General features: G+C 49.3%; 1 protein-coding gene and 1 long non-coding RNA gene across 2 annotated transcripts in view; one reads left to right on the top strand and one right to left on the bottom strand.

Annotated features, from left to right (window-relative positions):
• DSCAML1 (DS cell adhesion molecule like 1) overlaps window positions 1-22,079 on the top strand; it is a 336,815-nt gene extending 314,736 nt beyond the window's left edge. The window contains exons 27-33 of the mRNA XM_048827440.2: window positions 546-701; window positions 2,567-2,597; window positions 6,576-6,694; window positions 7,546-7,698; window positions 9,792-9,986; window positions 18,935-19,246; window positions 21,232-22,079. Coding sequence (XP_048683397.1) covers window positions 546-701; window positions 2,567-2,597; window positions 6,576-6,694; window positions 7,546-7,698; window positions 9,792-9,986; window positions 18,935-19,246; window positions 21,232-21,668 — 1,403 coding nt within the window. The 3' untranslated portion in view covers window positions 21,669-22,079. The remainder of the gene's footprint in view (window positions 1-545; window positions 702-2,566; window positions 2,598-6,575; window positions 6,695-7,545; window positions 7,699-9,791; window positions 9,987-18,934; window positions 19,247-21,231) is intronic.
• LOC142069778 (uncharacterized) lies at window positions 8,867-13,849 on the bottom strand. Its single transcript, XR_012665733.1, has 2 exons — window positions 13,296-13,849; window positions 8,867-10,063 (listed from the first exon to the last, which is right to left on the bottom strand). It is a non-coding gene; the product is annotated as an uncharacterized LOC142069778 (long non-coding RNA).
• Window positions 22,080-23,402: the final 1,323 nt, after the last annotated feature.

The raw sequence follows: 23,402 nt of genomic DNA, 5'->3' as shown, positions 1-23,402 counted from the left end.
GGTAGGTTCACCTGCCAAAGCTTGAATCTAGCTACAGTGGCTAAAAATAGGAGTGAAGATGCAGCAGCAGGGGCCGCCAAGCTGAGTGCGCACCCAGGTCTGTACAGCCAATGCTGGGGTCAGTGGCCATGCTAGCTCGATGAACGCTAGTGTAGGTACGCTGCCATGAGCTGTGTCACGCCTCCCACTGCAGTGCAGATGCCGGGTGAGTCTGCACAAGTGAGCCAGAAACACCCTCATCTAAACACACTTAAACCGCCAGCCTCGGCTGCAGGTACCATGAGGCCAGCTTGTCTCTTGGGTTCCCAGGCTTGCTGGAAGCAGCGAGAGAGCGAGCGCACACATTTATCTGGGTGTCCCAGACCTCTCCCCCTGCCCCCACCCCGACATCCCTCTGGAGCTGCTTTGCAGTTGGGAGGAAGCTGTTGTCCGCAGCCCTCCCCTGTCAGCCGGGCCTGGCCTGGGCTCTGCTCAGGTCCCCGAGCTGAGGTCTGACATGGGTGTGTTGTCTTACTGCCTCGTGTGTGTGTGTGGCTCTGTCCTAGGTACCATACCCCCAATCAAATCTGCTCAGGGGGAGGGGGATGACGTGAAGAAGCTTTTCACCATTGCCTGCCCTGTGATCCTGGCTACGCTCGGGGTGGCCCTGCTCTTCATCATCCGCAAGAAGAGGAAGGAGAAGCGTCTGAAGAGATTGAGAGGTGAGCCCGGCCTCCTGTGGGGTGGTGGGTTTAGCTTCACCTGCCATAGAGGAAAACTGCAGCCACCCCAGACTTCTGAGTGAGTCTGTCTCCTCCGTCATTAGATGCACAGATTAAATACCAGCTGGTCAGGAGGCTGCGTATTGATTGCATTGGGCAGGGCAGGGAGATTCAGGCTTGCCGCTGGAAAGCATGTTGGGAACCTGTGAGTTACACCATACACCTGAAAAGACTAGTTCCTCCTCCGGGTTAATTTAACGCTGCTCAGGCCAACAACTTACAGAGGGTGCCCCACTGTCTAGAAACGATAGAACAAGAGTCACGCGGTCCGATTCCCAAGGGGCAAGCAAATTCTGACAGACGGCTTCTGTATTGTGAGTGGGGGGAAGGAACGTTCAGCAGCAGGATCTCCATGAGACGCAGGCTCTGCTCTCTTCCCCGAGGGACTGAACCCAGGCAAGCGTTCATAGGAAGTGATCGGGAAGTTCCTTTTTTTATTCAGTTAAATATGTAGGCTGAGGTCTTTCTGTGTGACTCGTGATTCTGGGGCCTTCGCTGCAGACATCACGAAGAGGCGTCGTTCTCAGAAGGGGTGCTCAGCGCTTTTGGGAGACCCCTCCCAGATCACTAGTCACTGTGGACTATCTTGGCCATCATTTCTCTGACTGTCGTGCATTCCGCGCCCCACTGCGCTACGCACTGAACAGACATAGAATGAGAGTCTGCCCTGAAGCGAGTAGCAGAGCCCTAGCAGGTCGGCAGGAAGGGATCTAGGCAGCGTGAACAAGGTAGGCTCACGAAGCCTCATGGTAGTTGCATGAGCTTTGTTGCTATTTTGGGTGGGTTTGTTGGGAGGTGATTAGCTTACACTAACGAGCATTAGAGGTCTCGCTGGAGTTTTCCTGGAAGGCAGTCCCTGCAGTTCTTTAACTGCAACCGTCAAAGGTGGTGTATGCCATTAAACACCTTTGGGCTTTAGAGGGTTTGACCATGGTCAGCTGTGTTCCCAACTGGTCTTTGTAACTTACATCTGCAGCTCAGCATATGGCAGGGCAGGAGAGGGAGTTGGGGGAGCTATCTCCCTACAAAGTCCAGCCTGCACTTTCACATCTTTGGGCAGGTTTCCTTGTCTCTTTCCCTACCCAGTCCCCAAAGCATAGACAGATGCTTAATGAAACAGAAAACTTTGAGAGGGGGGTTCAGTTAACATGGATTAAACACGTTGCAACAGTTAATAGGAGACCGCAGATTCCTAGCGGCAAGCACGAAGTATGGGCAACAGTCCTGCACAGGCAGGGGAGATGGTATCTGACAGAAGAATCTGTAAGCTGCTCTGCCATGAAGGTGCTGTGTGTGGGAGAAGTAGGCAGACAAAGTGCCCCCATGAGTTTTTGCATCTCTCAATTCTGTGCTCATCCATTTCAGTGTAGATCTTAGTTTAGATCCTGGAGGCTTTCTTGGGCGTTGGATTGTATTGCTCTTTAAGCATGTGCTGAACAAGGCTGAATTTTGGATGGGTGGGTGAGGCCAAGAGCTTCATTGACTGGAAGGATTTTTTTTTTTTTAATAGAAAACTAGTTTGCTCGGGTACTTAAAAAATAACTGTGCCTATTATAGTAATTGGATATAGTTTGATGGCAGGGTACTGTGATTGTGCACACCTTACACTACAGTTAATGTTGACCGTGTCTGTGTGCAGGTCATGTACCCTCCCACCTAGCACATCACACAGAAGGCTGTTCTAGAAACTTGCCTGCTTGCAGAGACACGCTCCAACCCATGCATCAGTTTGCAGTGGGGAACAGAGTCTATCTTCCGTCCTTTTTGTGTCTCTCTTACAAACATCTCTCTCTTTTGTATTGCAGATGCAAAGAGCTTGGCAGAAATGCTAATAAGGTGGGTGAGCAGTGCCTTGTTTCCCAGTGTAAGAACCTGTCTCGCTTGCTGGTGTAGGTCACAGAATCATAGAATAGAATCATAGAATATCAGGGTTGGAAGGGACCTCGGGAGATCATCTAGTCCAACCCCCTGCTCAAAGCAGGACCAATCCCCAACTAAATCACCCCCGCCAGGGCTTTGTCAAGCCTGACCTTAAAAACTTCTAAGGAAGGAGATTCCACCACCTCCCTAGGTAAGGCATTCCAGTGTTTCACTACCCTCCTAGTGAAAAAGTTTTTCCTAATATCCAACCTAAACCTCCCCCACTGCAACTTGAGACCATTACTCCTTGGTCTGTCATCCGCTACCATGGAGAACAGTCTAGATCCATCCTCTTTGGAACCCCCTTTCGGGTAGTTGAAAGCAGCTATCAAATCCCCCCTCATTCTTCTCTTCCGCAGACTGAACAACCCCAGTTCCCTCAGCCTCTCCTTTGTTGCCCTCCGCTGGACGTTTTCCAATTTGTCCACATCCTTCTTGTAGTGTGGGGCCCAAACTTGGACACAGTCCTCCAGATGAGGCCTCACCAATGTCGAATAGAGGGGAACGATCGCGTCCCTCGATCTGCTGGCAATGCCCCTACTTATACGTCCCAAAATGCCATTGGCCTTCTCGGCAACAAGGGCACACCGTTGACTCATATCCAGCTGCTCGTCCACTGTAACCCCTAGGTCCTTTTCCGCAGAACTGCTGCCTAGCCGTTCGGTCCCTAGTCTGTAGCAGTGCATGGGATTCTTCCGTCCCAAGTGCAGGACTCTGCACTTGTCGTTGTTGAACCTCATCAGATTTCTTTTGGCCCAATCCTCTAATTTGTCTAGGGCCCTCTGTATCCTATCCCTACCCTCCAGCGTATCTACCTCTCCTCCCAGTTTAGTGTCATCTGCAAACTTGCTGAGGGTGCAGTCCACACCATCCTCCAGATCATTTATGAAAATATTGAACAAAACCGGCCCCAAGACCGACCCTTGGGGCACTCCGCTCGATACCGGCTGCCAACTAGACATGGAGCCATTGATCGCTACCTGTCGAGCCCGACAATCTAGCCCAACTTTCTATCTACCTTATAGTCCATTCATCCAGCCCATACTTCTTTAACTTGCTGACAAGAATACTGTGGGAGACCGTGTCAAAAGTCAAGGAACACCACATCACCGCTTTCCCCTCATCCACAGAGCCAGTTATCTCGTCATAGAAAGCAATTAGATTAGTCAGGCATGACTTGCCCTTGGTGAATCCATGCTGACTGTTCCTGATCCCTTTCCTCTCCTCTAAGTGCTTCAGAATTGATTCCTTGAGGACCTGCTCCATGATTTTTCCAGGGACTGAGGTGAGGCTGACCGGCCTGTAGTTCCCAGGACCCTCCTCCTTCCCTTTTTTAAAGATGGGCACTACACGTTAGCCTTTTTCCAGTCGCCCGGGACGTCCCCCGATCGCCATGAGTTTTCAAAGATAATGGCCAATGGCTCCGCAATCACATCCGCCAACTCCTTTAGCACTCTCGGATGCAGCGCATCCGGCCCCATAGGCTTATGCTCGTCCAGCTTTTCTAAATAGTCCCGAACCACTTTTCTCCACAGAGGGCTGGTCACCTCCTCCCCATGCTGTGCTGCCCAGCGCGGCAGTCTGGGAGCTGACCTTGTTCGTGAAGACAGAGGCAAAAAAAGCATTGAGTACATTAGCTTTTTCCACATCCTCCGTCACTAGGTTGCCTCCCGCATTCAGTAAGGGGCCCACGCTTCCCTTGACTTTCTTCTTGTTGCTAACATACCTGAAGAAACCCTCCTTGTTACTCTTAACATCTCTTGCTAGCTGCACCTCCAGGTGTGATTTGGCCTTCCTGATTTCACTCCTGCATTCCCGAGCAATATTTTTATACTCTTCCCTGGTCATTTGTCCAATCTTTCACTCCTTGTAAGCTTCCTTTTCGTGTTAAAGATCAGCAAGGATTTCACTGTGAAGCCAAGCCGGTCGCCTGCCATATTGACTATTCTTTCTACACATCGGGATGGTTTGTCCCTGTAACCTCAATAAGGATTCTTCCAAGTACAGCCAGCTCTCCTGGACTCCTTTCCCCCTCCTGTTATTCTCCCAGGGGATCTTGCCCATCAGTTCCCTGAGGGAGTCAAAGTCTGCTTTTCTGAAGTCCAGGGTCTGTATTCGGCTGCTCTCCTTTCTTCCTTGTGTCAGGGTCCTGAACTCGACCATCTCATGGTCACTGCCTCCCAGGTTCCCATCCACTTTTGCTTCCCCTACTAATTCTTCCCGGTTTGTGAGCAGCAGGTCAAGAAAAGCTCTGCCCCTAGTTGGTTCCTCCAGCACTTGCACCAGGAAATTGTCCCCTACACTTCCCAAAAACTTCCTGGATTGTCTGTGCACCGCTGTATTGCTCTCCCAGCAGATAACAGGGTGATTGAAGTCTCCCATGAGAACCAGGGCCCGCAATCTAGTAACTTCTGCGAGTTGCCGGAAGAAAGCCTCGTCCACCTCATCCCCCTGGTCCGGTGGTCTATAGCAGACTCCCACCACGACATCACCCTTGTTGCTCACGCTTTTAAACTTAATCCAGAGATTCTCAGGTTTTTCTGCAGTTTCATACCGGAGCTCTGAGCAGTCCTACTGCTCCCTTACATACAATGCAACACCCCCACCTTTTCTGCCCTGCCTGTCCTTCTGGAACAGTTTATATCCTTCCATGACAGTACTCCAGTCATGTGAGTTATCCCACCAAGTCTCTGTTGTTCCAATCACATCATAATTCCTTGACTGTGCCAGGACTTCCAGTTCTCCCTGCTTGTTTCCCAGGCTTCTTGCATTTGTGTATAGGCACTTGAGATAACTTGCTGTTTGTCTTGCTTTCTTAGTATGAGGCGGAAGCCCTCCCCTCTCACGGTCTCCTGCCTGTGCTTCCTCCCGGTATCTCACTTCCCCACTTACCTCAGGGCTTTGGTCTCCTTCCCCCGGTGAACCTAGTTTAAAGCCCTCCTCACTAGGTTAGCCAGCCTGCTTGCGAAGATGCTCTTCCCTCTCTTTGTTAGGTGGAGCCCGTCTCTGCCCAGCACTCCTCTTTCTTGGAACACCGTCCCATAGTCAAAGAATCCAAAGCCTTCTCTCCTACACCACCTGCGTAGCCATTCGTTGACGTCCACGATTCGACGGTCTCTACCTAGGCCTTTTCCTTCCACGGTCATGGCACCAGAGTGCACCCTCGGCGTGTCTCTACATATGCCGCAGTCACACCTCCCACTTGCAGTGTAGACAGACCCACAGCGCTCAGGGGGGTGTCACTTCCAAGCTTCCCTTTCTAATGCTGCTTGAAAGCAGGCGTAGCCAGTGACTGTTCTCAAAGCTACTGCTGGCCCCCCTGTTCTGACAGCAGATGAATGTTGCGTGAGAAATGGCCCTGTGATGCTCTGCACCAGACGGGGGTCTTTGAATCCCTCACTGGGAGTCTGGGATCATACCCTGCAGGTGGGAGGCTGCCCTGAAGAAGAGGGGATAGACGTGGTGCCCTGACGGGCGCCAAGGCCCAGCACTGTGTGCAGGCTGCGGCTGCTCGCCTCGCCTCACGGTCCTGCCTGCTCGTTTGGGGTAGCGCGTGCACACAGCGCTGCAGGGATTGGATCCCTGTCATAATGGAGCACAGCAAAGACGCCATTTTACTCACTAATTTGGGACTTTGTAACGCTGAATATCTCCCCGTGACGGCAGCAGGTCTGGTGCGTCGCTTTCTGCTTGACTTTCAAAGCATGGCAGAGCGATTTCCAATACGTGGCGGGCATCGGGATGTGATGGGGTGACGACTTGTTCTTCACCCACAGCCCTTTTGTTTCTCCCTCCCCCCCCAGCAGGAAGAAAGGGGTCATAGACCTGGTCGGTGGTACGGCGTCAGTGAAGTGGAGACTCTGCTGTATTCATTGGCTTCTCTTTTCTCTGCAGCAAGAATAACCGGAGCTTTGACACACCAGTGAAAGGTCCCCCCCAGGGTCCCCGGCTGCATATCGACATTCCTCGTGTCCAGCTGCTCATTGAGGATAAGGAGGGCATCAAGCAGCTGGGTGAGTGGGGCTCTTGCCTCAGATCTAATGGCACTTTGCCTTATTGCAGTTTAAAGGATCGCTGAGCAAACCCTCCTTCCCCCTCCGCTTCCCTGCTGAGGCCACGGCTGCACCTTACCGATAGTCCCACAGGCTCCTGGCTGGGCCCAGTTGGAGTGTTGCATGCTGGGACACACTCGCTGCAGCTGCCCTCATCTCTGGTGTATGAGCAGAAGTGCTGTGACATGGGACAGGTATGACCGTACTTTGAGGGAACCCACAGAAGGGCCCTAGGGGAAGAGAATCTTCCCCCTGCCACATTTCTGGCCAGGGAAATACTATTCTCAGGTAGATATCTGCCTGCCCTGGCTTCTGAATGCCAGCTCCCCATGCCAAGAGCCCATCTTGGCCAGGGCACGTAGTTTCCCTTAGGACTGGGGGGTCTTCCCGCCCCCATCTTTCTGCCCCTCGCATTTATTCCATTTTCAGCCAAGTTGCCAATATTGCTTGGGATCATTCTCACATTCCAGTTCTGGGGGGAACTGGGTTGGAAGCTGAGAGTCCCCTGTGCCCTGCCCCACTTTCGTGCCCAGGAAGGAAGAAAGAAGTGCCACTTCCCTGGCCCTGCGTGCTGCACCCATACCGCACAGGAGGAGCTGTGTAAAGCCCCAGCTTTTTTGCTTGTATTGAGCCTGACACGGGTGGAGGAGGGTGAGGGAGATCCCCCAAGCAGCGAAGCCAGAGATCGATCGGTCAGGCAAGGAGCTACTGTCAAGTGGGTCAGGGCAGCATGGGCTGGTGATGCTGGTGACTTGCAACAGATGCTTCGGTGAAGCTGTCTGAGCTCAGTCCCCAAACTCTTCTCCTTGCAGGGGATGATAAAGCTACAATACCAGTGACAGACACCGAGTTCAGCCAAGCTGTGAATCCTCAGAGCTTCTGCACTGGGGTATCCTTGCATCATCCAGCTCTGATACAGAACACTGGACCCTTGATCGACATGTCTGACATTCGACCCGGTACCAGTAAGTACTTGAGGCTGTGTGGCAGATCCCTTTCCTCGAGAGGCAACTGATGCAGGCTGTCAGCTGGCTGAGTGCCCCAGCCATCAAGCTGTGTGGTGTAACCAACTCGAGTGGAGTTAGGCCACTTCTGAGCATGCCTACCAGGGCCATGCCTAGGTGCCCAGGCTTTGAGAATCCTGCTGGGGCTCAGGCATGAGAGAGAGGGGCAGCAATCGATGTGCTCACAGTCACCTAGAGAACTATTTGAGCACAAACTTAGGTGCCACGTGAGTTTAGGCACCTACAGGTTTGGGGCATCGCAGTGGTGCCTAAAAGTGGGACTTGGGCACCTCAGTTGCTGTGTGGCTTTGGGGGCTCATCATTGCACCCCAGAGATCTGTGCATGGGGCCCCATACTGAGCACTCATTCTCAGTTCAAGCTCCAGCTAAAGCGGTGCTGAGGTTCCTGAGGTAGGTTGCCTTATTGTTGGAATAATAGGGAGACTCTATACCCTCGAATTGTACCCCAGACTCTGTTCTGTGTCTTCATCAGGCATCCCAAGCCAAACGGCCTGTGTTTTGTTTGCATTTTAGAGCACTTTAATTTTAAACCAGTCAGATGGCAGCAGAGGAAGCGAGTTGTACCTCAGGAGCCCCTTTGCCATCACCCCAAACTTGCCCCATGCATGGGACCCACGGCCGCCTACTAGCATACATGACACACGGTCTGTGAACTTTAAACGAAAATGTGCAAAGCGCTCTAAACAAAAATGCTACTGCAGCCCGTGTGTCCCTCCCAGGTGGCTGTTGGCAGCTGTCGTCTTCCTCTGCATAGAGGAAGCATAGCTGCATAGAACGAAAGCGAAAATCTAATACTGCTTGGATTACGGGGCGTTGGAGCTTTGGGTGGGTCACATCAGGGGAGGCCACAGTGATATGTTCTACGTGAATATGGCTCATTTTCCCGCCAAAGAAAAGCGATTTCTTCCCATCCAAGAACAAGTGTGAAATACCAGCCGTGGTGTGTGTCGGTAACCTAACTGCACCCTGTCATTTATAAGCCTGGTGCTGTCACCTGCTCCAGGAAGCCACCCTCCCCGTTGTGCAGGGTGGCTGTGAGAGCACCTGTACAACAAATGCTGCATGTGACTGAGACAGGGACGAGCGCCTTGAGCAAACATCAGACAGATTCTACGGGGGAGTGAAAATGTTTCAACTATTTGCAAATTACTGGCACTCCATCTAGCTCAAAGGGGTGTTACATTAGACATTCAGTAGCTCATAGTGACATGTAGGGATTACATAAGAGTACATGGTCATATTTTGTTATGCACACAAGACCTTCTGCTAAGAGTTATGACCGTTATGTAAATAGCGTACATGGATTAGGGATAAGTAAGGCTAAAGCATACATGGTACCACTGTAATTATCTTCTTCTTCTTCTGTCTCCCACTGAGCAGATAACCCCGACAATGTATGCTTTATAATGAGGAGGCAGGGACTCTAAATATCTGTATAACTTTGTAAAAACAGACAGACAGAGAGTTTCTCAAATCAGTCCATTCTACAAATAATGACAAATATTTTGATGTTTGTACCATGTGATCCAGGTGAGTACAGACTCTTGCTCTAATGGAAGACAAAAAAGCACATCTCATATCACCTGGAGCGAAGCGTTTTCCAAAGTACTAGTTTGAGTACTTGGTTGCATTATCAATTGCATTTGGAAGCTTTCTGCCAATTTTCCACCAGTTATGGCTCTTTTTTTGATTTTTACAGATTGGATGCCCAATGAGAACGTTTAAACATCCACGCTGGTGATGACCACGACATATGTGCCAGCCATCAACTTTTTCTAGCTGATGAGTTAGTTACCCCTTAGTACCCCATATGGGTCAGGGCTGGTAGCCGACAGGCACAAGCGTCTGTCGGTGGACAGACGCCGAGCAATATACACAGACAGACATCTGCGTTTGCCCGTGTCTAGCTGTAGACACACATGCCCATCTGCAGAGCGGTGGGTCGCGGGAAGGCTCTGTGTTTGTTTGCCTCGTGAGAGCACATCTTTCTCAGAGGACAAACCTGACCGTGTTGTGTAACTTTCGTGCTTCAGACCCAGTTTCCCGGAAGAGCGTGAAATCCGCCCACAGCACCCGGAACAGGTACTCCAGCCAATGGACTCTCACCAAATGCCAGGCATCTACTCCTGCACGTACTCTTACATCTGACTGGAGGACCGTGGGATCCCAGCATGGAATTACGGTCACAGAGAGTGACAGCTACAGCGCCAGTTTGTCTCAGGACACGGGTGAGTCAGCAGGATGGGGAATGCGGTGGTGGCGGCGATCACCACTGCCCCAGGGAAAGGCCAGGCAGCTGGTACACCTAGGAGAGTAAGAGAAAAACCAGAGGCTCAGCTACCCCCTCACTCGCTCCTGGGAGCAGCTTCTGCCTCAGCCACCCTCTACCATGTCTCCAGCAGGAAATGGCCCAGGGTATCCCCAGAAAGCCCCCTGCCATTTTCTTCAGAGTCCAGGCAGCGCATACTCTGCAGTGGGGTGGATTTGATTTCAAGACTTGATTTAATCATGGATTTCTACATAAAAGTGCATTCTTGGTCTAACCTGAATTCATGTTCTTCAGAGATCAATGTAGTTTTCATTTTTAGAAGATACACACTGTAAAGTGATTTATTTTGAAAACTGTTCAGATGAGTTTTACAGCTATCTATCTATCTCAGAAAACGAATGATTGATTGGTTATTTCATTTACCAAAGGTAATTGAAGCAGTTTACGTCTGAATGACTTCAGAAAGATCTATCTCCCGTTCAATCGGTTAATCATTAATATTTGGAGGGTTTTCTTTCCATGCTGTATGAGGAGGAGAACATCAGCAACATCAGACATTTAAATATTTTATTTATTTAACAGCAAACAACCAACCAACCAACCATATAATAATGTAGCAAAACAAGCATATAGTTAAATGACAGTAAGCTCAAATAAATAGTTAGTTAATTTTCTGGCTTTCTTTAGTTCAACAAACTCGCACTCCAGATATTTAAATTGACTGTCAGGCAGGTCAACATGAGAAACTTACTTAAGATATTGGCTTCTGCAGCTAACTAACTTGATCGTCTTCACCTTCATTTTCCTGTTTGTTCATAATCTGACAAAGACGAACCTGCTTTTTTGGCTCCCAAACGATTTCTCAGTTTGGAACGGATTGGTCGAAAGGAAGGAACTATTCTTTCTACACTGGCAGAAGAAGCTACTGCTAAGTGAGATGATCACTTTCTTCCACAGTCTCTGAATCCAAGTGTTTGCTTACGTGACTTTCTGTAAAACCTCAGCAGCAAACCTATTGTTTGAATGGTTCACACTTAGCTCTGAAGTTTATTATTATTGGAGGGCTGATTGATTGCTGGATGTCCATGTCATAGCCAACTCCTCCTCCTCAGCAGTTTGGGTTTGACTGTGGTACTGAAACTATTAGCAAGAAAAGGAGCTGGAGATCGTGCTTGTCCCATTTGGGTTTCTAATGCTTGAAACTTAACTCTGTCATTTCATATTTCTCTTTTTAAGATCTCACTCAGTTCCTTCCAAATGAAAACAGGTATTTACGTATTTATTTAATTTCCCTGCATTTTGTTCAAGGCTACAGAAATAGCTCCAGGGCACTCAGCGTCTGCCACATTTCTCTGATGCCTGCTTTTGGCTGGGAGGGTGCCATCATCTGTGTTTGTCAGTCAGGATTTTGCTCACAAACTGTCATGTGATTAGGCCAGTGCTCCAAACAAACAGTCCACTACTGAGTGACTTCCACTGCACATCTTGTGGTGGAGTTCGCAGCACCTGCTCTGAAAAGAGTGGGAGGAACCAAGCTAAGGGGTTGTTACTGAAGTATTTTGCCACTTAGAATCGTAAACTATCAGGGTTGGGAGGGCATCTAGTCCAACCCCCAACTAAATCATCCCAGCCAGGCCTTAAAAACCTTGAAGGAAGGAGATTCCACCACTAAATTCCTAGTGAAAGAGTAATTCCTACTATGAGCCTTAAACCTCTGCCACTGCAACTTGAGACCATTACTCCTCATTCTGTTGTCTGCTACCATGGAGAACAATCTAGATCCACCCCCTTTTGGGTAGTTGAAAGCAGCTATCAAATCCCCCTTCATTCTTGTCTTCTGCAGACTAAACAAACAACTGCAGTTCCCTTTGGGGGAGGCCTCATCTGGAGTCTTGGGCCCCACACTTCAAGAAGGATGTGGATAAATGGGAGAGAGTCCAGCGGAGGGCAACACAAATGACTAGGGGACTGGAACGCATGACTTATGAGGAGAGGCTGAGGGAATCATAGACTATCAGGGTTGGAAGGAACCCCATCTAGTCCAAGCCCCTGCTCAAAGCAGGACCTGATCCCTAACTAAATCACCCCCGCCAGGGCTTTGTCAAGCCTGACCTTAAAAACTTCTAAGGAAGGAGATTCCACCACCTCCCTAGGTAACGCATTCCAGTGTTTCACCACCCTCTTAGTGAAAAAGCTTTTCCTAATATCCAACCTAAACCTCCCCCACTGCAACTTGAGACCATTACTCCTTGGTCTGTCCTCTTCTACCACTGAGAATAGTCTAGAACCATCCTCTTTGGAACCCCCTCTCAGGTAGTTGAAAGCAGCTATCAAATCCCCCCTCCTTCTTCTCTTCCGCAGACTAAACAATCCCAGCTCCCTCAGCCTCTCCTCAGAAGTCATGCGTTCCAGTCCCCTAATCATTTGTGTTGCCCTCTGCTGGACTCTCTCCCATTTATCCGCATCCTTCTTGTAGTGTGGGGCCCAAACCTGGACACAGGACTCCAGATGAGGCCTCACCAATGTCGAAGAGAGGGGAACGATCGCGTCCCTCGATCTGCTGGCAATGCCCCTACTTATACAGCCCAAAATGCCATTGGCCTTCTCGGCAACGAGGGCACACTGCTGACTCATATCCAGCTTCTCGTCCACTGTCACCCCAGGTCCTTTTCTGCAGAACTGCTGCCTAGTGTGTAGCAGTGCCAGACTCTGCACTTGTCCTTGTTGAATGTCATCAGATGTCTTTTTGGCCCACTCCTCCAATTTGTCTAGGTCCCTCTGTATGCTATCTGCACCCTCCAGTGTATCTGCCACGCCTGCAAACTTGCTGAGGGTGCAACCCTCTAGATCATTACTGAAGATGTTTGTTGAACAAAACTGGCCACTGGACCGACCCTTGGGGCGCTCTGTCAACTAGACATGGAGCCATTGATCACTCCCTGTTGAGCCTGAGGATCTAGCTGGCTTTCTTTGCATCTTTTAGTCCATTCCTCCAGCCCATACCTCTAACTTGCTGGCCAGAAGACTGTGGGAGATGAGATGACTGTCTCCAAAGCACAGTTCTTGGCTTTCCTGGATGGGATGGCAGATAGATAGATGACTCAGTCTCCCTTAGGAGGGAGTCCCTGACCATCCTCACCTGCTGCCTCCTCTTGGGCGTGGTGGTTGTGAAACCCCCATCCCTTCTGATTGGTGGAGTCTCCTGCTCCCTTCCCTCAGCTGTCTCAGCATCAGGACCTGGGGAGAGAACATGAAACTGGGTGCTCACCTGTATGTGCAGTGCTGGTGCAGAGATGCTTTGCTCTTGGTCTGTCTGCTTCTGGAAGTCACATGCTGCCAATTGTCGTCACTGTTGTTCTGTCCCTGCTAGGCAGCCTGCTCTGCCTCTTCAGAAGGTTGTGCCTGCTGGAGTGTATCCTGATGTCGGTCCGTCCAGGGGATCTTCATGTTCTCTTTGGCAGTGCAGGCTTGGTCCTGGGTTCTTCAGCCCTTGAACCTCCTCTTCCAGTTGGGTGATATGGCCGATGTGGCCCAGCAGCTGACTGATTGATTGCTCACTCACCTTCCTTCTGGGAGATGACAGAGGCAGTGGGCCTGCCTGCTGTTTGCAGCAGGTGTCCTGGGGCAAAGCACCCCATCCCTTGGCTGCAGTGGGCCTGGAGGGCTCTGGCCCCCTCCACCTCCCCAGCTAAACTCCCTTGCGAAACTCCCCTGTTAGCCATCCCTGTTCGCACGCTCCTCTGGTCGCTTAGGGGCCAGCTTCTTAGAGTCCTGCTGGCCCCACCCCCTGAGCAGGGATTGGTGGGTGCTAACAGGCTTATTGCGCACAGCCTTGCCCACCACACCACTAGGCTCAGCATTCACACCCCCCAAACAATCAATCTGAGCCCACGGCACCTGTCAGCCAAGCTGCAGGCACCCCCCCCCCCCCCCACACACACAGATACACACTTTCCCCAAGGCCACATCATCAATCACTCCTCCTTCACCTGGAGACCCTCCCTCCCTCCCAATACAACACTCCAGCCTTTGGCTAGGAAGTGCATCAACCAAGCACTACAACCACATGTTGTTAGCTTGGGACTCTTCCAATCGCAGATACGGTTGCAGCAGCATCTGTGACCAAGCTGCATACTAGCCATTTGACCGTTTTGCACAGTGTGAGACCGCTTTCATTGCTGCTACTTGGAAGTATGCTGCTTTGTGGGCATTTCCCAAAGCCTCTGTAAGGAAGACATTCCCCACTTCCATTGTCACACAAGCAAATACAATAGGATCATTGTGGCCATTGCTCCACCCATCATAGATTCATAGATATTTAGGTCAGAAGGGACCATTATGATCATCTAGTCCGACCTCCTGCACAACGCAGGCCACAGAATCTCACCCACCCACTCCTGCAAAAAACCTCTCACCAATGTCTGAGCTACTGAAGTCCTCAAATCGTGGTTTAAAGACTTCAAGGAGCAGAGAATCCTCCAGCAAGTGACCCGTGCCCCATGCTACAGAGGAAGGCGAAAAACCCCCAGGGCCTCTTCCAATCTGCCCTGGAGGAAAATTCCTTCCCGACCCCAAATATGGCGATCGGCTAAACCCAGAGCATGTGGGCAAGATTCACCAGCCAGATACTACAGAAAATTCTTTCCTGGGTAACTCAGATCCCACCCCAGGCCATATTTACCATGAATAGTTAATTACCAAAACCATGTTATCCCATCGTACCATCTCCTCCATAAACTTATCGAGTTTAATCTTAAAGCCAGATAGATCTTTGGCCCCCACTGCTTCCCTTGGAAGGCTATTCCAAAACGTCATTCCTCTGAGGGTTACAAACCTTCGTCTAATTTCTAGTCTAAACTTCCCGATGACCAGTTTATATCCATTTGTTCTTGTGTCCACGTTGGTACAGAGCTTAAATAATTCCTCTCCCTCTCCCTCTCCGGTATTTATCCCTCTGATGTATTTATAGAGAGCAATCCTATCTCCCCTCAGCCTTCTTTTGGTTAGGCTAAACGAGCCAAGCTCCTTGAGTCTCCTCTCGTAAGACAGGTTTTCCATTCCTCGGATCATCCTAGTAGCCCTTCTCTGTACCTGTTCCAGGTTGAATTCATCCTTCTTAAACATGGGAGACCAGAACTGCACACAGTATTCCAGGTGAGGTCTCACCGGTGCCTTGGATAACGGTACTAACACCTCCTTATCTCGACTGGAAATACCTCGCCTGATGCATCCCAAGACCGCATTAGCTTTTTTCACGGCCATATCACATTGGCGGCTCATAGTCATCCTGTGGTCAACCAATACTCCAAGGTCCCTCTCCTCCTCCGTTACTTCTACTTGATGCGTCCCCAGCTTATAACTAAAATCAATTTCACCCTCTAGACCTTTCGCACACTGATCGCTTTCTCTTTCAGACACAGTATCCAGCAATTTGCTTGCAACATCTGCTCTTTTCCACAGACCGTATCCCAGTCTCTCTTACTGACTGAACCATGTTAACAAAGTGTGAGTTCTCAATCCTACAGAAAGGAGAGTTTGTGGCATAACCAACCCGGACAATTGGTTTCATCGCTTACCTACCTCTTTTTGTGATCTGCAGAGTCTTCTCACAAACTTATCTATGGTTGCTTCTGGACCATTGAAAATCCTTGCCTTTTGCTACACAGGATATACTGTGGCTATGTGACACGTATGATCTGGCTGAACCACTACCATTGGCAGACAACTCTGACACAATAGGAAATGATGGTGATCTCAAAGGTGGATAGGCTTCAGAATCCTGGATGTTAACAGATTCTCCTCACCAACATAAGTCAATGCAGTTCTTTATTAATTATCATCATAATCATTTAGTGACAGGTTTCACAGTAACAGCCGTGTTAGCCTGTATTCGCAAAAAGAAAAGGAGGACTTGTGGCACCATAGAGACTAACCGATTTATTTGAGCATGAGCTTTCGTGAGCTACAGCTCACTTCATCGGATGCATACCGTGGAAACTGCAGCAGACATTATATACACACAGAGATCATGAAACAATACCTCCTCCCACCCCACTGTCCTGCTGGTAATAGCTTATCACTTAGTGTTAGTCACTGCATTCACTGACACTCAGTACTACTTTCTGGTACTATCAATCATTTTAGGCAACAAACCACTGAACTAGACAGATCTTCTTTTTACAATTTCACCTTTAGCATAACTATATTGTTTGCTCAAACACAAGAATTCAAGAATAGTCCAGAAGGAAGACAGGCAGTCCTTACAAAAGAAATATGAAAGAGAAAAGTTGACCAACCTGAAGATCCTGCATGTTCCTTTCATCATCTTCAACACAGCTTCTGCCTCAGAAGAAACACTTCTCAGGAGAGCGGCAAAGAGTCCGGTGGCACCTTATAGACTAACAGACTCATTGGAGCATGAGCTTCCGTGGGTCAATACCCACTTCGTCGGATGCGTGTAGTGGACCTTTCCACAGGCAGGTATAACTATTCAAGCAAGAATCAGGCTAGGGATAATGAGGCTAGTTCAATCAGGGAGGATGAGGCCCTCTTCTTGTGATGTTGTTTCAGTGAGGCAAGCAGGCCTTGCATTTCACATACACGCCTGTCTTGTCCACAGGTAGAGGAACTTCATTACAATAACCCCAAACTGAATCTCTCTTACAGTCTCCCGGCATTGCAGGTTTTCCCTTCTAGCGAGAGGATGGTACAGTAGATCTCAAATCAGTGAAGACTACACTCAGAAAGACCTCAACACTTCCAGACTATGCTGCCCGAATAGCGTAACTGTTGCTTCTGCTGCCCATCCCTCCCTTCTCTTTGTCCAGATCTATTCCACCCTCAACAATCTGCTGTTAATTGAACTTTCTGAGAGAGGTTAGGGATTGACTCTGTGTACACCAATTTGCAGAGGGATGATAGAGTTGAGGTCTGTCATTTTTTTCTCCCCTCTATTTCTTTGTGCACAAGCAGATTATCTCTGGAGGCACAAATCTACAGTTTGAGAACTGCAAAACTAAGCATCCCTGATGGTATCTTCTAGACAGAGCCCCGTCGCATAGTGCACCAATGCTGGTTCTGGCAGGACCCAACTGAGAGTGCCAATTCAGAACAAATTGCTTCAAGCAAGTCAGTTAGAGCCAAAGGCTGGGGTTTTGCCACCTCTAAGGCAAACCAAACCAACCAACCAGACAAGACTTGTGGTTAGCCAGTGGGGTAAAACCCAGGTCACGCAAGCAATTTCCTTAGGCGCTCCAGTTTCCCAGTATCGCCACCAGTGCCACTCATTATGGGGACAGATGGTTATGAAAACTAAGACCCCAGTAAACAAAAAGAGGTTCTCTCGATCCCAAAGGACCAAGCCCCAGACCCAGGTCAATATACAAATCGGATCTCGCCCACAAACCACGCTGTTGCCGATCCTTTGGAATCTAAAGATCTATTTAGAAAAGGGAAAAGATATTGATGAGAGCTACAACTGGTTAAATGGAATCAATTACATACAGTAATGGCAAAGTTCTTGCTTCAGGCTTGTAGCTGTGATAGAATAAACTGCAAGTTCAAATCAAGTCTCTGGAGTCTATCCACAGCTGGGATGGGTCATCCGTCCTTTGTGTAGAGCTTCCATTTGTAGCAAAGTCCCTCCAGCGGTAAGAAGCAGGATCGAAGACAAGGTGGAGATGAGGCATCGGCCTTTTATAGTCTTTTCCAGGTGTAAGAACGCCTCTTCGTTCGTACTGTGGGAAATTACAGCACAATCAAGTTTGGAGTCACATGGGCAAGGCCCTGCATACTTCGCCAAGTCACAAGGCATATCTATCTGCCTTCTCTCAATGGGTCACTTGTATAGCTGATGGCCCTCAGGGGGCCATCCAGCAGGCTAGGCAGAGCTGACACCAACTTGTCTGGGGTATCGCCCAGAAGCAGAGCATAAGGTTGAAGTACAGACAGTCTAGAGCCAATATTCATAACCAACTTTAACTACAAAACTGATTGATTGATAGATACACACAGCATAACCTAGACCCCTTACACGACAACCTTTAGACAATATTTGCTGCAAATATATAACAGTGATCGACACAGTTACAGATTGTCGTCAACATCACAGGTAGATTAGATAAGAAAGATTAACCTAAATAATCCATATGGAAGCCCCTGGAACCCCATAAGATTGGGTCCCTCATCTATGATCTACAACACTTTTCTTAAACATTACATGAATATATATTCTCATACTATAGAATTAGAATTTATAATCCCTATTCCATGATGAGATAGATCTCTATCTATCTACCTTTGAGCTATAATGTATCTTAACTCAACTAAAATTTTCTTTCTTTAGATAGGTTTTTCCCCTCAAACAAACAATTCTGTTTGTTTGAAATCATAGATTAGATTTGTATCCACCCTGCTCTGCAGCCTCAGTATCATTAGTGGCTGGGGCACGCAGCAGTGGGCAGCGTGACTGACGGACACATTCCCATCCACTAAGTGACTTTGCCCCTCACAAGGCAAAAGCTTGCTAACAGAGAACACCACATCGAATTTTGACGTTTTGTTTCTGTATACAATACGCAGAAAGATGCGTGTCTCTTGTTTGGTTACATAAATACACAGCACATAGTTTGAAACATACATACAATACACAAATTGACACACTTGTTTTTAACACAAAACATATGCACCAATAAGGATACATACAAACCCTACACAAATATTTTAACGTGTGGTGTGGGTTTTTATATTAAAATATAAAGTTTGGAAAAAAATGCAGACTGCTTCATTTTAATATGGTTGTTTCAAAGGAAAATTTAGTCAAAATCAGCCCATTTTAAACAGCTGTACCCTCGGCATTCTACACCCGTGCCTCCCCGTCCCGGATCTGATTGCCTACCTTGTTTTCAGACAAAGGGCGGAACAGCATGGTGTCTACGGAGAGCGCCTCATCCACCTACGAGGAGCTGGCACGGGCCTATGAGCACGCCAAGCTCGAGGAGCAATTGCAGCATGCCAAGTTCGAGATCACAGAGTGCTTCATCTCAGATAGCTCTTCCGACCAAATGACCACAGGGACCAATGAGAACGCAGACAGCATGACCTCCATGAGCACCCCGTCCGAGCCAGGCATCTGCAGGTTCACCGCCTCCCCGCCCAAGCCGCAGGACAGCGACAGAGGCAAGAACGTGGCGGTGCCCATCCCTCACAGAGCTAACAAGAGTAAGTATCCTTTCGCTGGCTAAGAGCGCCCCCGTCACCCATGCAGGAGCGAGGCTGCAGCGTGGCTACTGCAGCCCCTGAGGTCCCAGTACGGCACTGTCATCCCGTAGAGCGCGCACACGGCCTTCCTCGGGATTCATCTTCAAGCAGCCCTGCTGTGTTTGGCCACATCTGCAATGTGAGCGCTCACCTAAATTTGCTGCTACTGTCTCCTCCATTTTTGTTCCACGATTCTTTTGGTAGCTACAACAAAAAACAAGGCTTATTTTACACAAGAGTTTGATCCCTATTTCCCAGGCTTTAAGGGCTCATGAGCTCGGAGAGGGAAGCGATTACTTACCACAGAACGTGTCGTATCAGTTTTACCCCACTACGCTCTCGGCCCTTCTAAGGACAAACTGAAGCATGGATGACAACTAGACAGAGCTTCTGCTCTCGAGAGGAGTCAAGGGCCACTGACCCCGTTGCTGTCCTCTAGCTTGCGCACACCTACATAATCCTTTCCAGCAGCTACCTTAGAGCCTTCAGGTTCACGCTGTGATCAATGCTCACTAAGCCCACTTTCCTTTCTCCCTACTAGCCTTACATGTCTGTTATAAGGATTATTATTCACAGATGATCCCTGGTAATTTACTGTTTGTGGCGTTATGCATTGGGTGCTGCTTTCAGTCCTCACTCCTGAAATTCTAAGGAGCAGTCCACTGATGCGGCAAGGTTAAGGGCTCAGTCCTGCAAACGCTGCCACCCACGATCCCCCACCTTCTGTGAGCTCAAGGGGACTCTGCAGATATTACTCCCCCATCCGTAAATATTTGGAGAATTGGACCCTAGAAGAGTAAATGATTTGGTTTGGCTGAGTGGGGACACAGGTGAATCTCACCACCAGAGGTTTATCCCGATTGATAGCTCACAGAGTCTTATTAATTGTTAGTGGATGGACTCAACCCTGCATTCACAGGGAGCTGGGCTAGATAAGCCACTAGCTTCCCACCCCCACCAGGACAGCACTCTCCCCTTTATCTTGTGCATTTAGGGACTGACCTTTGGATCCTATGGACGCTGTTGCTGCCTTGCTAGCTCTGTGCAACGCTTTTCCCTCTAGGGCTCGTGCCATTCCAAGTTGCTGAGAGATGGTGGCCAGCTTTCCATTTTACCTGTTTGTGAGTGAGCTATGGATGCCTTCGGGTGCTGAACTCAAGATAATACCAACCCGGGCCCAGAAATGAATTCTCTAATCTTATAACCATCACTCCACCGTTAGCATTCACCAGGCCTGAATCTGCTGTGATCTGTATAGGAGCCCCCTGCATTTACATTACTTCGTCTCAGGAAGGGTCACCTACTGTCCTAGACCCCTCTTCTGCCTTTGCAGTGATGTTCCCGTGAGGCATGGGTTTCCTTCTCTCCACCCCTCCACTGACAGCTGCTGGGCTGGGGGAAGCGAGAAGGAAATGATCCTCTCGAACCTCAGCCACGAAGCCCCTGGGCGGAACGGGACTCCAGTCCCAGCAAACAAAACTAAACTCCAGCATCTTTCTTCCCCCATCACTATTGCAGTTGCATTTCAGCAGCAGAGGCCCCTCAGGTCTCAACCTTCGCTTTCCTCCTGACAACGCTACTTTTCCTTAGGGTCTCCTCACCGTTACTGGGCAGCCATACGTTAGATACTTCCTCTTTTTATAGCATGGGTCCTTTATCATCCTCAGAGAGGAGAGTATCAAATCGTGACGCACATAAAGAACAGGGATCTTTCCTCTCTGATCCTGATAAGAAAAGCGCAAAGGCAGAGCAAGGTTCCTGGCGTGAAAGCACACACCACAAACCATTTGTGCCTGTGTAGAAAGAGGAGACCTGTGAAGAGCGAAAGACAAACGGGTGCTTGTTGTCAGGCACACGCGGGGGTCAGTCGTGACTCTTGCTTCCCGCACTCTGTGCGAAACTGCTAGGCGTTTCGAGCACCTTACCTCTGTCTTTGTTCCCTGCAGGCGATTACTGCAACCTTCCTTTGTACATGAAATCAGAAGCATTCTTCCGCAAGCCTGACATCCACGATCCTTGTCCAGTGGTCCCACCCAGGGAAGCCTCCATCCGAAACCTAGCCAGGGCTTATCACACGCAAGCGAGGCATATGACGCTAGACCCAGGCAGCAAGCCTTTGGGCCTGCCACACCCAGGCTCCTCCACAACTACTTTACCTCAAAGAACACTCACCATGCCTGTCTCAGCAAACTCCGCTTCTGCTCCTGCCGCTTCTGCTCCTGCCGCCGATCCCGCTCCTGCCGCCAGCGCTGAGCCACGCATGCCCACACACACCAAGATGGGAGGCTCTAGAGACTCTTTACTAGAAATGAGCACATCCGGTATAGGGAGATCTCAAAAACAAGGGGCTGGAGCGTACTCCAAATCCTACACTCTTGTGTAGGAAACTAGAAAACCAATTTAAAAGAAACTGCTGGTTTCCTGCATTATTTATATTGAAATAAAATAAGCTCTTGTACATAATGAACTCTTTTGTATAAATGAAACTATTTTCTTCTTCTCCAGAACTGAAAAAGAAGCCAGGGCACAAAGAATTTGATGTTACAGATTTAAAATATATATATATATATATGTGATCTTATATTTCACATTGTTTTGAAAGGAGCACAAAGAGACTCAGCAATTTTCCCCCCTGATATTATTGGTGGTTTTGAAAAGCAAATTCTCAAAGACATTGCATGCTGTTTACTGTTCTGAAAACAACAGGAGTTGCTTTGATTTGCAAATGCTTATGTGTTAATACCTTTTTCTATGAAAAAACCCAGCGCCGTGTGCAATAAAAGTTATGTTTATATGTTGGAGTTTTCCATTTGATTCAAGCCTCAGGATTGCACTAGGAGTGGACCGGGTTGGGAGAAGAGCTCAAACAGCTGAGAGAAGGGTTTAGTGCTCTTAGCTTTTCAGTAGCTCGTGGCAGTTTGCACGTCTGCCTAAAAACCATGGCTGTAAAGCTTTAGCCAGGACACTAAGCCTGCAGGGAAGCACGGAATGGAGAGACACAAGCCAATCCATCACGGATCAGCAGGAGCCTCTCCCCCACCCCAGAGGGCAAGTGTCAGGCCAGCTAGGAATTGCGAGGGCATACGCTTTCTTGCCTACCTTTTGTCTTGCTTCTCGGTAGTAGCTGTGAGCCCGCAGCAGGGCAGGGAGCAGGCACGTCGGCTGTCTGCAGGCAGAGGCAGTGCCCCAGTGGCTCCGAGGCAGCTGGGCATACTCACTGAGGAAGAAACCAGTGGCAGTGCAGTGAGGTGCAAGGAGGCTGCGAGATATGTAGGAGGCTGTGCAGCCTGGCTATGGTCCCAGTCCTGGACGGGCATGTGCCAGGGCAGCATCCTATGACTTCAAGAGGATTCCATGTAGGAACGGCTCCAAACTGGGTCCAGGAGAACCTCAAAGACACACACAGAGCAAATACTTCACTGCCTTGAGGCTTTAGCCCTGGTACTCAGGGCTTCAACTGGGGGGGGCAGGGCTTCAGCCCCCCAGGAGGGGCCTAGACTTGGGGTGCGCCAGTTTCAGCCCCAGCACTCCCCCCATAGCCAAAGCCCCAAACCCCAGAGCTTCCCGCCCCCCGCAGCTGAAACCAGGAGTGGAGCTGTGGGGAGCCCCACACAGGGCTGGAGCCCCAGCGCTGCCCCCAGGTCTAAAGCCCCGAGCCATGGTGCTCCCAAGGGTCAGAAGCCTTGCTGAAGAGGCTGAAGTCCATAACGTCTTGGTCAGTGTTACCGACAACTTCCACTTCTGAGGTTCTGCTGTAGTTCTCATTTGACGCTAGAGGAGGAGGTGCAGCGTGTGAAGTCCGGAGCTGTTCTGGCCCCCATATCCGTGCTGTGCACGGCTCTCCCCGCAGACACAGCTGCTCTTCCGGAGTAAGGAGTTGGACTCTCGCAACCCTTTCCTTTCTCTCGACCCGCAGCTGGCTACACGGTGAATGAGATGCCGAACGTAACATGTTCTTCATCAGAAAGAAAAGATGCGTGGGTGACCTGAGAGCATTACAGTACAGGAGAAGAGCTGGGTTTTTTTTTAAATCCCAGCTACAGTTAATTGGGAGACATTTTCTACATAGACTAAAATCTATTGAATGTGTAAGGACATTCTGTAGAACCTAATTTTC

Source organism: Caretta caretta, chromosome 22 (assembly GCF_965140235.1).
Source record: "Caretta caretta isolate rCarCar2 chromosome 22, rCarCar1.hap1, whole genome shotgun sequence".
NCBI lineage: Eukaryota > Metazoa > Chordata > Testudines > Cheloniidae > Caretta > Caretta caretta.
This window is presented reverse-complemented; position numbering and strand designations above follow the sequence as displayed.